Source organism: Micromys minutus, assembly GCF_963924665.1.
Source record: "Micromys minutus genome assembly, chromosome: 6".
NCBI lineage: Eukaryota > Metazoa > Chordata > Mammalia > Rodentia > Muridae > Micromys > Micromys minutus.
The window spans coordinates 52413874-52428139 of record NC_137975.1 but is presented as its reverse complement, the minus strand read 5'-3'; the positions used below and the strand labels follow the sequence as shown (position 1 = coordinate 52428139).

General features: G+C 36.1%; 1 protein-coding gene across 5 annotated transcripts in view; it reads right to left on the bottom strand.

The window, feature by feature from the left end:
• The window catches only part of UPF2 (UPF2 regulator of nonsense mediated mRNA decay), a gene marked incomplete at its 3' end in the record, with an annotated part of 96569 nt that overhangs the window by 24809 nt on the left and 57494 nt on the right, over window positions 1–14266 (bottom strand). For all 5 annotated transcript variants that reach the window (XM_080918182.1, XM_080918184.1, XM_080918185.1 and 2 more), the window contains exons 11-15: window positions 13758–13874; window positions 10036–10221; window positions 8170–8373; window positions 7078–7353; window positions 4566–4749 (exon numbers count right to left, since the gene is read on the bottom strand). In XM_080918182.1, the coding sequence (XP_080774308.1) occupies window positions 4566–4749; window positions 7078–7353; window positions 8170–8373; window positions 10036–10221; window positions 13758–13874 (967 nt within the window). The remainder of the gene's footprint in view (window positions 1–4565; window positions 4750–7077; window positions 7354–8169; window positions 8374–10035; window positions 10222–13757; window positions 13875–14266) is intronic.

The following is a 14266-nucleotide window of genomic DNA, read 5'->3' as shown; positions in this document are numbered from 1 at the left end:
AGTCTGAATGCACAGCATTGATTTTCTTCAGCAGCAGCATCCCTTCCACAGGGAACATGCTGCCCCTTCCCTTTCTGTGCCGTTGACATCTCCCCGACTGTGCAGCTCTTCCTCACACTGGATGAGTTTCACCCTACTTGCTCTACTTTGAAGAAACACATAACATAGGCCAACCTATTTCCCAACTCTTTTCTACAAATTGCACAGAACTTGTCCTTACATGTTGTTCATCCTTGAATATGTCACTTGAAATGTCACCTGATCTTCTGATCTGGCCCCAAAGCACATGGACCTCTTTACAGTTGATGCTACGCCATCTTATTTCTTTTCTAATAACTTCATAAATGTTGCAAGAGCATTAAGGACAAAGACCTTAGTTTAAACATTTCAAATTTAGCAAAGCTATAAAGTATATAGTAGGTTTAGTAAATCAGTACTAGTTATTCACAGAGTTTAGTAAAATACAGGAAGAATTACTGATAATATGTATTAATCCTCTCACTTTATGAATACTGATGTCAGAGTTTGAATAACTAGACAAATCTGAAACAACAAAATTTACTCTAGTGCTCTAAGCCTAGGCAGCTGATGAAATTACAGAGGCACAGAGCAGTTAAAGTCACTACTTTCAGGTTGAAGGGAAAAAGAGAACAGATGGAGGAAGCTCAGAACGAGCTGTTTTAAAGGTGAAATTAATACTGAAGAAAAACAGATGGTGTCGCAGGTTATGTCTCATTTATCTAAGTATTTAGTTATTGTTTACTGGCTTTCGTATATAAAAGGAGCAGATTTTATACATGTATATATTTAGTTGGATTTTAAAATATTGATTTATTTGCTAGTACATGTATATATGTATGTTGTATGTGATCATGCCATAGCATGAGTGCAGAAGTCAGAGAACAATCTGCATGAGTCAGTCCTCTCCTACCATGTGGGTTCCAAAACTCAAAGTCAGGTTTGCTGGCAAGCATCCTTACCTGAGGAACCATCTTGGAGACCTCTAAAACAAAATTTATAATTATCAAAGACAAACAATGCAAAGCCAGGAGTTTACAGCCTAAATGTGATCCAATAAATATAACAACCCAGTGATAAGTTATGTGATATGAAACATTATTACACTACTGTCCTCTCTACTTTAAATATACATCACTGAGAAAACTATGTAAGCAACTGTTTTGATAGTCATGCTTCCAAAGTATCAGGAAAATAATATTATTTCTAACATATTTTCATTGGACCACAATAAAGCTTCAAAACCAATTTGTAAGTACTGCCTTTTGCAATTTGCTTTACTATGTAAAAATGATCAAACTATGAATGAATACCTAGGAAGCTGTCAATGTAAACAATGTGTGTATATATATATATATATATATATATATATATATATATATATATATATATATATATATATATATATATAAATAAATATATAAAAGGCATATGGATAGCAAAATGTAAAATATAGACAAAACACAGAATATTAAAATGTTAGAAGTGTATATGGGAAAAATAAACCCATTTCTCTTTCAAGGCAAACTGCTGGATAGCTCAGTTCGCCTGCTCATCAGAGATTCAATACCTATGTTCCAGGTGTTCAGGCGAACCGAACACATCTCCCACATACTTGAACGTCATTAGAGCATGCATTGCTTGCTCTTGTCTTATACATTAGCTGCAGCTTTAATTTGACCTTTGTCACACATAAATAACACCTCCACCATTCGGGCAAACAGACCATACTCACTAAAGCCTACAGCCTTTGCTTACATACAGCACGTTCACGTCACCTCTCCTATGGATGCCAGTCTATCAGTTGCCTGTGCACTTCATACATAAGTGGAAATGACCTGGCAAGGAAATCACCTTTCTTTTACTTTTAATTTGTATGAAAGGTGTATATTTTATAGGGATTTGTTTATTTTGTGGGTTTGTTGTTTTGCTTTTCTGAGAGTCTCCCTTAATAATCACTCTAGCCTTTGACTCTTTGCCTCTGCCTTCCAAGTGCTGAGATTACAGGTGTCTGCACTGGACCACATATGGGAAAATTTCAAAAAACCAGATTTGTTATTTTTGAGTACATTCTTCTGCAAACTTAAACTTTGGAAACACTAGTACTAGACCATTTTTAAGCCTTTAGAAAATGAATATTAAACCCATCTGGATCACTGGTTTTCTTTCTTTTTAAGAGTCTTTATTCATTATATGCTAAATTGCCTTGTATTTAATTAGAACTACCTTTGGACCTTGAATAGTTTTGGGCTTTAAAATTTAAGGAATATACTAGTTTGCTCTAGAATATATTTACTTATATGCCTATCTTATTTTTACTTCTCTCATTTCTGTTCTTCACAGTACTAGCTGGAACCTCCAAAACAAAAATTGGATCATTTTGGCTTTATTTATAGTTTAAAGAAAACGACTTATCCCATTCATTCTGTCTACCTAAAGATATGAGATCACTTTAAAAAGTAATACAATGGTGTCAAACTGGAAAAATCTAAAGAGTCAAACAACAGAATTAAGCATGGTACAACCAAATAAAGAAATACAATTCACTAAACAGACAAACAAACAAACAAAAAACCCAAAGCTTTTTAAAAAGTCCAGTTACACAACTGCAAAAATATGAAAAGTTTAAAAAACCCACCACAAATCATATTAACGTATCACTCTTTGTAACTGCAATATAGGTGGTTTTCTTTATATTTCTCAGAATTACTGCCATAAACGTTGTCTATGTTAATACTGTAAATGGTTTAAAACATTAAAAAATAATTTTAATATTTTCCACTAGCTTCACTTTGCACTGGATGCTATAAAACTAAAATGAGACGTTCCCAGTGCTTGAAGACAACAGCAAATACTGCATGATGCTATGGTTTATCAATAGAAAGTTTACTTAAAATACACACTCTGCATACAACCTCTTCCTTTTATCTAACCTCTAAAACCAGGAGGAAAATAGAGACTGATTTTAAGTTTTTTATAGTTTCAAGCCATAATGGTGACTCATTTTTCCTTTTTCATGTTCCTTATAAATAGTTCAGTGTCTTTTTAAAAAAATTTTTTTTATTAGATACTCTCTGTATTTACATTTGAAATGTTATCCCTTTCCCCCAACTCATTCCCATCCCCCCTCCCCACTTATCTTCATGAAGGTGCACTCACTCCTAGTCACCCTCTCCACCCCATTGACTTGGCATTCCCCTACACTGGAAAAACATGCCCCCCTCCCCCACCCCAACCAAAGGCCTCTTCTCACACTGATGCCAGACACTGCCATCTTCAGCTACATATGCACCTGGAGCCATAGGTCTCTCAATGTGTGCTCAATGGTTGGTGTTTTAGTCCACGGGAGTTGTAGAGGGTTTGGTTGGTTGATAATGTTCTTCCCATGAAGTTCAGTGTCTTTTAACCCTTTAGTTTACAACAAGACAAAGCAATCTCTTTTCTCCTTCCTTATGCCCCATTATGCAGTTATGAAAATTTCTGGGCCCTAGGATACTTCTTAACAATTTCAAAACATACAAAGAACATGATAATGTTTTGTGTAAAATAATTTATTTAATTAGAAATCTGAAAAGAAAAACAAACTGGGTAATCTGAGTCAAGGCGTTAAAGCTAAACTCACCCTAGGTTTTCATGAAGTGAGCACAAGGACACATCGGTACCTGCACAATCAGTGCAGAGATTTGAACAATCAGGCAGGCACAAGCATAGTCTCCAACTGAGGATTTATTTTGAGATGGCAAGCATACCAATATTCTGGATGCCAGGGGCAGGAAGGGGACTTTCAATTAATACCTTCACTTCATACTGGTTCTTCAGACAAGCAACATACTAAAGCAATACTCTAAGTGTAACTGAAGGAACGGTGCATACCAACACACCAAGTTCTAATGAGAGATAAAATAACTTTACCAACTCTGAGAAGATAATGACTGAAAATGCTGTGATAAAGCAGACTAACTAGGCTGGTATGCCTAGCCCTAGTACTTGTTACCTGTTGACCAAACTAGTAAACTGCTATATTCCACAGGGGGTGACATTCAAAGGTGAGGTCTTCTGGAACCACAGCACGAAGATAAAGAGTGTTTGCACATATAATCTAGCAGCACATTTTCCCTAGATCCAGATAAAGAGCCAATTCCACTAATGAATGAGGTCTGAGAATTGGTAGAGCTGTTCCAAATTCTAACAGGCACTCCTTTCTTTTCTTTGAAGTCTGCGTGTTCTCAGAAATAATACCAGCTGAAAACATGCCACATATATCACCCAAAGGTTTGCTCAGAAACCAGAGTCTAAAAGTAAGAGCAGTTGACAAGACTGCATTTTTCCTTCACTCTCACTTGCTTTAAGTCCTGATTGATTGTTTTATTTCAATTAGAGATCAGTTAGTGAAACCAACCACGTCACACCTAACACTACTATGCAGTACTCAATATCAAAGATACAAAGTATGCAATGCAAAACTCTGACTGGAAACATTATAAAACAGATTCTAGAGACAATCTGACCAAATCCCCTTCATTCTCTCTCTGTAATAAATTGCTTACCTAGTTTTATTAAGAATTCTCGTTCCAAGTCTTGTACCTGCCTGATGGATTCTTCCAGAGAATTACAGAGTTTGATCTTTGGTCTTAGCAGTTCTAGTGTATCACTGATCATGTAATCTATATCAATAGGAAATGGATGGTCTTTTGTCCAAACCTCCAAACTTTTCTTCCACCAAACATAACGCTGATAACAAATAAAAAAATAAATTTAGCTATAAGAAATTAATAACAAAGATTTAAAATAGTTAAGTTGTACTGTGATGTTTCCTAGTTATAATAACTAAGTTAAAAGGTTGAACAAGAAACCTATAATTTTTATTAATGGACAACAGCAATGATTCTAATCCCAATTATTTTTACTTATCTATATAATTTTTGAACCAGTTGTTGAATTTAGTCTAAATTTTTTTTTTTTTAAATTCTGGCTGTCATGGGTTAAAAAAACATGGAAAAAGTATAAACAAAATGTCAAACATACTTTAGGGTTACCACAAACAGAGCTGACATATTTAACTTTATAAAAGTAGATCTGATTCCTTAGTTTTGATAAATTGTCATTGTTTTCCTATGCTACCTGCTTAATTAAAAAAAAAAAAAAAGGTCTATTAAAGTATTTAAGGATGAAACGGCCTTTCTTTTGGAGACCATATTTCTTTGTGTATTCTCGGCTGTCCTGGAGCTCACAGAGATCTACCTGCCTCTGCCTCGTAATGCTGGGACTAAAGGCATGTAGTACCACACCTGGTGAGAATAAAACTTTTTGAAAAATATAAAAATAAATTATAAAACCTTACTGAGTACCATATGTATGCTATTATATATTTATATTCTTGTTCTGATTTCTAATATATATTAACAAGTAGCACAACCTAAGCACGTATATTTCTATATTATATTGTTACATCATAATATTAAAATACGTTTAGTAGCATAAATATATATTCTTACAGGCACCTCAATTATCCTCTCTACCTTGTGACTGAGGCTCTTGGAAGGAAGCTTTATAAAAAAAAACCGTAGATTTCCCCAGATAATACACAAGCACTTGGAAATTTAGTATTTTCCAGCTGATCCTTTCTACCTGCCTTTTAGAGCCTAACCTGTGCTCTATTCTAGTGAGGTACACAATCTCATCTCAGAGAGCTGATATTCTATATTCTAGGCATAATACAGTAACCGTATCTTTGTAGCCTGCTCATTTCAAACTCCTAGTCTTTATCTCTCTGCCACACATTTCTGTCAAATTAATTTGAAAAACACCATTGTTGATTTTTTTTTTTTTTTTTTTTTTTTTTTTTTTTGGTCTTCAGTATATCTCGTGACTCTTTTTCTCTGAGCTTGGAATAGCAGGCATCAAATAAATTCTACTTTGGATATTAACACTCTTTGGAGCAAGACTAAGGTATTTAATATAGACATCTCCAGTTTAAACAAGTCTTCCATAAGGGACTTTGACCTCAAACTTGCAAACTTCTTTCCTCAATTTTGTTCATAAAAGATAAGGCAGTAGGTATAGAAGTATAAAAAAGTTAAAGTGAAATTCCCCAATTTTTTACATTATTTACTCCTAGTTCAATTCCAACTACTTTATGAATGCATTCTGATGCCACAAGTCACAATACCAAACCTTCCTTTTCTCAAGAGGTAAAATGTAACAACTGTGGGTGTGTAAAATCAAATACTACTGATTGATATTTTACTCTGCAACATCTGAAGCCCTTGACGAGGAGCTGCCCTTCTAGTCAGCACTTACTATGTTGTACTTTACAGGGAAAAATGTTTAACTTTTGTGATGCAAACCTTATCCAAGCTGTATAATTATCCCAATATTTGTGCTGAATTTAATTTACCTCATACTTATTCTAAATCACAAATTATGGAATAAATAAAAATATGAAAAGCACAACTCAAGAGTTTGACAATAAATGCATTTGTTTTCTACATTATAAATGTTTATGCAAACTGCAATTTCCTAAGGTAAGTAAATAAACAAGTAAATAACTAGATAAATTGGATCTTTTAGAAGCAAGCATTTTGGACATAAACTAAAACAGACATGAGAGAAGAATGTTATCAAATCTTACGCAGCTGGTTGTGGTAGTGCACATCCATGAACCTAGCACTTGGGAAGATGGGACAGGAGGGTCATGAATTCAAAGCCAGCCCGGGCTACATGGTGACATACATACTTTCTCAAACAAACCGAAACCGAAACAAACAACCCCTCCCCCACAAGTTTTTACTTTAATTAAAGAATTATTGCATCAAATATTATAATCTATAAATTATTGTGCCAAATTCACAATCTATATAATTCTCAAAATTATCAACCTATCATTATCAATGATAAGCTGCAAAAAATAAGTGTTTATGTATGAACCTATACCACAATTTCAGGTCTCTACAGTAAGATTAACCTAATTGTGAGCATATATAAACATGTAATTTCTTTGCTAAAATTTCTGTTACATATGCATCCAGTGATATAAAATTGTATATTGTGCTTTCATACCTGAAAATATACAAGGAAGCAGTCAAGTTTTCGTTTACTAGAACCTCTGTCAAAGTACTGGCCACAGGTATCCAAGATAGTGCATACTAGTCTAATTCTAAACAGATGCTCAGGAGGGTCCAGGGAACTTGGAGACCCGTCAGGGTTGACACCAAATGAAGTAAAAGAATAAAGAGTTCTGAAAATAACAGCCGATTCAACCATTCTGTAATTATAAAGTTCTCCCAAGAACTTGGCACTGCTGATCCGCCTCTGGTTAAATTTAGGTTGATTAACCTGAAAAACAAAACAAGAAACACCCCAAAGGTTTTCACTGAAGCGTAGCAATAAAACTGGAAGGGTTAATCCTAACTTAAGAGTACCAACTATTCAAAGAACATCTGTCAGAGAAATAATGACAGCTTCTTTACTCCTTTTCTAATAATGTGGCTATTTCTAAATGCCTGTCATTTTCTAAGAAATGGTTATCATTAAGATGCCTTAATAAAAAGAACATGTTAGATATTAAGCTGAATATTAGCTATCATTAAGTGAGCTTTTTCTAAATAGTTACAATGTAAGTCTTCCTACCAGCCCACCCAAGCTACTTTCTTTGTAACCTATGAAGCAAGAAACATAAGTAGCTAGTTATGTTATATTTCTATTAAGAGGAAAGTACTTAAAATTTCTATAATTATCAAATATTTGTAATTAATAAGCTCATTGTTTCCTGTACATTGAGCCTCAATAATAATCTAGAAATAATAAAAATGTAGTATAATCTGACAAAATACACTTAAAACAGCTTCAGAAAAAGAATTAAAAAACAGCAAATGATTTAATATAAGAAAAAGGGGTTCCCCCCCCCCTTTTTTGCTGTTGTTTTTTTAAGACAGAGTTTTTCTATAGCCTTGGCTGTTCTGGAACTCTCTCTGTAGGCCAGGCTGGCCTCAAATTTATAGAGATTCGCTTGCCTCTGCCTCCTTATTCCTGGGATTAAAGGTATGTACCACCACTGCCGGCTCAAGTTAATATTTCTCAATAGTAGGATTTAAAAATTTTTATGTTTCCTACAAACTCTAACTGGGTATAACTATACAGGAAATCTATTACCTCCATTCCCAATCGAATATCTTCGAGTACTCCATCCACAACATGGATCCCAACATCCTCCTGGTAAAGCACCAGTCCTGCTAGGAGGTTGGCTACACAGTGAATACTATTGTATTTCACATTCCAGATGTTTATCATACAACAAATAACATAGTCTTTTACTTCTTGGTCCTGCCAGGGCAACTTTCGCATCTGTCTCAAAACCTACATGAAGAAAATGTTGTTTAAACTATTAAGATAAGCATGTATTATAATAACCCAGAAACTCTATTTCTATTATTGTGCAGAGAAATAGAAATTTTAAAATCTGAAATATTTCAGTAGGCTTGTATCAGTTTTCATATGTTACAAAGAGGTAAAATGAGATTTATTAATTATGAAAATTTATTATCATTATTTTCTAGACTTTTCCATAATTTCTGCAGTATTTCTTACAAATGTCCTACAGTATTTGGGTCTTAAAGAGTCAAGTGAGAGTTGATGAGATGGTTCAGTAGGTAATTACAATGGCACATACACATATAAAAATATACAGAGTATAATAAAAAATAAACTAACAGCACATAGTCAACTAAGCTTGTTCAAAGAAAAAAAAGCCATGGTTTGCCAAAATTAGTATATATGATTTGACATAAGTAATCTCATTTAAAATCTATTTCTAACAAATAAACCCAAATTCAGATCAATGAAAGAGAATAGATGGCTAAGAAACAAACTGCACAATCAGAGCAGTAGAGAACAAAACCAAACAAGACAGCCTCGTCAGCAAGGCCTACTGGAAAACTGGCTACCCACAGGGAAGGAATGAAACTAGATCTGTCCCTCTCCCTTCAGAAAAATCAATTCAAATGGATCAGACCTTAATGAAAGACCTGAAACTCTGAAAATGCCAGAGGACAACAGAAGAAACATGTTAGGCACAGGAAAGGCCTCTTCAAAGGACCTAAGAAATAATCCCCCAAATTAACAAAGAAGTTAGTAAGAAATTAAAAAGCTTCTGCACAGAAAAAAAAAAAGTACCAGAGTTAAAAGACAGAATGAGAATTAATTATTATTACTGTTTAAATACTGGCAATATCTTCTAATCAACAAATGAATTAGGAAAAATACAAATGGTAATAAATATGTAAAAAAGTATCCAAAAGTCTAAGGCGTTGAAGAAGGGCAATAGTCCATGTCACCAGAAGCACAATGGTTATCAACAAGAAAAGAAATGCCAACAACTTCTAAGAGCGATGTGGAAAGAGCCAGTGGTGGTGGGACACCCTTTAGTGGCAACGCTCGGGAGGCAGAAGTAGGTGGATTTGTGAGTTCAAGGCCAGCTAGGCCTACATAGTAAGTTCCAGGACAGTCAGGGCTACACAGAGAGAGAGACCCTGTCTCAAAAAAAAAAAAAGGAGTGGGGGTGGGGAAGAGAAAGAACAGGAAGAGAGGGGAAGGAAGAAGAGGAGGAGGAGGAAGAAGAAGAGTGAAGATAAGAAACCAGCATCACAATTGGTAAGAATATTAACTAGTACAGCTACTACGGAGCCAGTGTGGACATTCTTCACGAAAGCTAATAACAGAACTGCCATACCGCATGACAAACCATAGCACTCTGTATCTCACTGTAACAGATACTGAACACCCATGTTTACTAGTACATTTTTTAAAATAGTAAATGTATGGGAATCAATAAAGATGCCCACCAACAGAAAATGAATAAGATTCTGTAGCATTCATTTCATGAATGTCTTCTTAGGATGACTTGAACAGTATCATTCCTAATAGAGCGCAGATCTACCACTACCTGTCCTGGAATGTACGGGGCAGTACCATCACAAACCTCATGGTGATCATTACTAGATGATCCAATTCAGATTTTACCTTTTCCGTGGTGACCTTAGAGAGATCCTTGTACAGAAGTTTTCGGACATACTCTTGAAGAGGAGGACGCTTCTTTCTCACCGTCTTTTCAGCTGGCGGTGGGTTGCAGTAATAATATGCATTCTCTACCATTGTAACATAGCGTGCATCGAGATGCATTGCTTGCTTCTTTCTCATCATTTGCTCCTAAAATAAAATGTCTAGATTAACCAAACATTCCACAATGTATGCAGAAAAGCACTTACCTGCTCTGAAAAGCAATAGCATAGAAGCTGAACAACACTGAGTTCTAAGACCTGGGGAGCTAAATTCCCTCATCTGTAGACATTCCTGGTTAAATGGTATACTACCGGAGGGCATCAACTCTAAGAAGAGATTATTATCAGTTACACACAGAACAGCTCAAGTCAGAGTTGCACCGTTATTTGATTCTTATGCCTTAATTTTACTTACACATTTAAGCCTTGTGCTCCTTAGGGTTAATACAGGCTGGAAAAGTTATAAATCAAGTCACATTTGTAGCACAACTCTTTGAATATTTTATGGGGTACGACCTAAGGCCATTGGTCATAAACTAATACATTCTAAAAATTGTAGTAGCATAATAATTTACAACCCGAGAAGTTAAATGCTGCCCCTCAACCCCCAGCCTTTTCTATTCAGTCTTGACCACTGAAAACAGAAATTAAGCTAGAGAATTCTAGAATGAGTGCATTTTGGCCTCATTTGATGGGCATCACATGAATAATTTCTGCTAAGAAATCTCACAAATCCAATGTCTTCATTTCAAATCTCACCAGTAAACTACTGAGCTTCAAAACTAGACTATAAATAAGATAGATAAAATGTCTCAGCCAAGACATGCATAGTGGGTTTGATTGAATAATCAAATTGAATTAACTAAATACCTCAGTGTCTCACTGCCGTGAAGAGACACTGTGACCAAAGCAACCTTCTTATGGGACAATATTTAAATGGAACTGGTTTACAGGTTCAGAGGTTCAAGTCCTCCATCATAAAGGTGGGAGCATGGCAGTGCCTAGGCTTGTTCTGAAGGCAAATAGGATAAGACTGGCTTCCAGACAGTGAGAAAGGCTCTGGAAGCCACTCACACAGTGACGCACCTACTCCAACAAGGCCATACCATGTAATAGTGCCTCTCCCTGGACCAACCATATTAAAACCACCATTCACTACTCCCTGGTCCTCATAGGCTTGTTCAAATACATGAATCTACAGGAACCACACTTAGACATAGTATGATGAAAAATACATTTAGTCCAAATTCAAAAGTTCCCATAGTCTATAACAGTCTCAACAATGTTAAAATCCAAAGTTTAGTCTCTTCTAAGATCATCCAGTCACTTAACTGTAATTCCCCTATAAAATGAAACAAACAAACAAAAAAACCAAACAAACAGATAATGTGTCTCCAATATCACAGGGCATATGTTACCATTCCAAAACGTCATATTGAGGAAATATTGGACCAAAGCAAGACCAAAACATGGGCAAGCTCCAAACTCTGCATCTGTGTCTGATGTAAAAGCTTTTATCTTCAAATCTTCGAATCCTTTCATCTTGTTGACAACAACAATTTTCTTTCTCTTGGGCTGGTTCCATTTCCTGTTAGCAGCTTTCCTCAGCAGATAACCCACAGCCCTGACATCTCTAAGGTCATAGGGTTTCTGGGGCAATGTCCACTTTACAGCTTCTTGTTTCAATGTCTGCGATCCACACATGATCTTCTGGGATCCTTCAAAGGGCTTGGGTCACTTCTCCAGCTCTGTCCTCTGAGGCACTCTAGGCTCTAGTTGACTCCACTTCACTGCCACTGCTGTTCTTGGGGGATCATCCTGTGATACTGGAATCTCCAATTTGCTGGACTTTTCTGCTGCACCCAGGCTTCACCAATAGCCTCTCATAGGCTCTCTTCATGGATCTAACCCCTAACTCCTTTGCATGATCCCTTCAGTCCTGGGCTGTCAACTGTAACTGGGGCTGCACCTTCACCAATGGCCTTCCATGGCCTCTCACAGTGCCAAGCCTCAGCTGTTCTTCACGACCCCTTATGCCTTCAATACCAATACCACTTGGGTGACTCTTACACATTACCAAGTATAGCTGCAGCATGAGGTACAACCTTGGCTATCTCTGGAACACAGCTTTTTTGAGCTCTCAGAAAGCAATTCCCAGATCTTACCTGAGTGATGCTGGTCTCTTCTTAATCACCACTAATTTCTTAGCTCCAGCTTACCAGCATCAATTGTCCCTGTAATTCCTTCTATTCTGGACTCATGGTCCAAAGCCACATGGTCAAAGCTACCAAGTAAAGCTACCTACTGGGACTGGGACATGACACTCTTGTTCTATTACATTATCACCAGCTTTCTCTTTCCCAACTCCTTCACTGCCTAAGCTTGGCTTTCCTGGAACTTGCTCTATAGACCTTGAATGATCTGCATGGCTCTGTTTCCTGAAAGCTGGAATTAAAGACATGTGCCACCACACCTAAACTTGCTCTTACCAGGCTGGCCTTGAATTCAGAGACTTGCTTGCCCCCTTTTCCTGGGATTAAAAGCATGTACTGCCATGCCTGGACACTATTCCTCAAGATCAGATCAAAAGCCTGTAGACTGTATAGCTCATTCCAGATTAAAAGTCCAAATGAAAACAATAACCAAGTAATAATACCTATCACAACATAACTAGTTTCTTGTTCAACTACAAAAGCATAAATAGTAAGTTTACCTGGGTGGTATACTGCCCCAAAGTCACTATCTGCTTGAACACAGGATTCAGCTCCATTCCACTTCCTGGTGTCCATATTACTAGAATCATACATTTTTTTTGTATTTTTCCTTTCTAAGTTTGCTCTTTTTCATAAAAACACTCTTCATGAGAGTGAAATTTAGTAACCAAACAATTTATATCAAGCTGTTTTGAGATTTTTTTTTTGTTGTTGTTTATTAATCTAAGTCTCTTTGTTTTAGTCTTAGGCAGACTCTTCAGACAAAAGCAAAAAGTAACCACATGTCACCAAAATATCAGAAGAATGGGTGCTAGGACATGTACTAAAATTCTCTGAAACTGCTAGGGCCAGGCTTCCACAGTGCAAATCACCCTCAGCACCAATGCGCTCCATATTCCTAGTAGGATGGTCCGTTAAGCCCCACTTTATAACTTTTTATTACAAAACTTAATTTTATAATTTTTAGATTATCTTTATGCATAAATTAAAAAGTGGTAGGGACGTAGCAAAAATGAAGATGGTACCTAATAGTACTGAGTAACTATTCATTTGAATAATTTGCTTTTAGGAGATAATTTCATTCTCTTTTAATAAAAAATATATTATTAGTATGTGCATGCAAAATGTGTTGTGTGTGCATGTCACAGTGCATGTGGTTGGGTCAGAGGACAGTTTTATGGACTTAGTTCTCTCTCCTCCTTTGTGTGACTTCTGGGAATCAAGCTCAGGCTGTCAGGCTTGCCAAAGTGAACTGCAGCACCAGCTCATCAGCTCTTCTCTCAACTAACTGGCAACACTGTGAAAACAATCCCTGTGGCTCTCCAGTATGACTGTTTAGCTTACAGTTCTAGGTTAGGCAGAAATGCTTGTAGTCAGATGGCAGAGGAAGACAACCAACCCTGATTAATACTTTTAAGACGTAAAGTAAATCAAGACCCTCAACATTTTACCAGAATCCACAGGTCCTTACCAAAAGCACACTGGTCCTTAGGTGTGATTCTGGAGATCTGAAAAGAAATCGTCCACAGGTCTCCAGTAGAGTACATGCCATTTCAATATGATGATGAGAAAAGTCTGACAGAAGCATCTGAAATAATAAGAACAATGAAAAACTACAAAGACAACACATCATTTCTAAGAAAGAAAACATATTCATTTGTGTGTAACAACTCGTAAGATGAAAAAGTTGACTTTAGAAAGTTTTACTGCTAAACATCTTGCTCATCATCTAACTTTTGCTAAAAATAAACCAACTTGAATATATTTAAAATCTTTCAGAAAAGGAAAATGATATCAAAGCCTTTTCTGCGTCAAATATTATTATTTATTTTAATTATGTATGTGTATAGTTCATGTATGTGTGCACATATATGTGAATGGCTTACTTTAAATGTAAATGGGCTCAATTCACCAATACAAAAAAATATGGACTAGCTTATTATGGTCCTACCTAATAGCAATAAGATCTAACTACTTGTT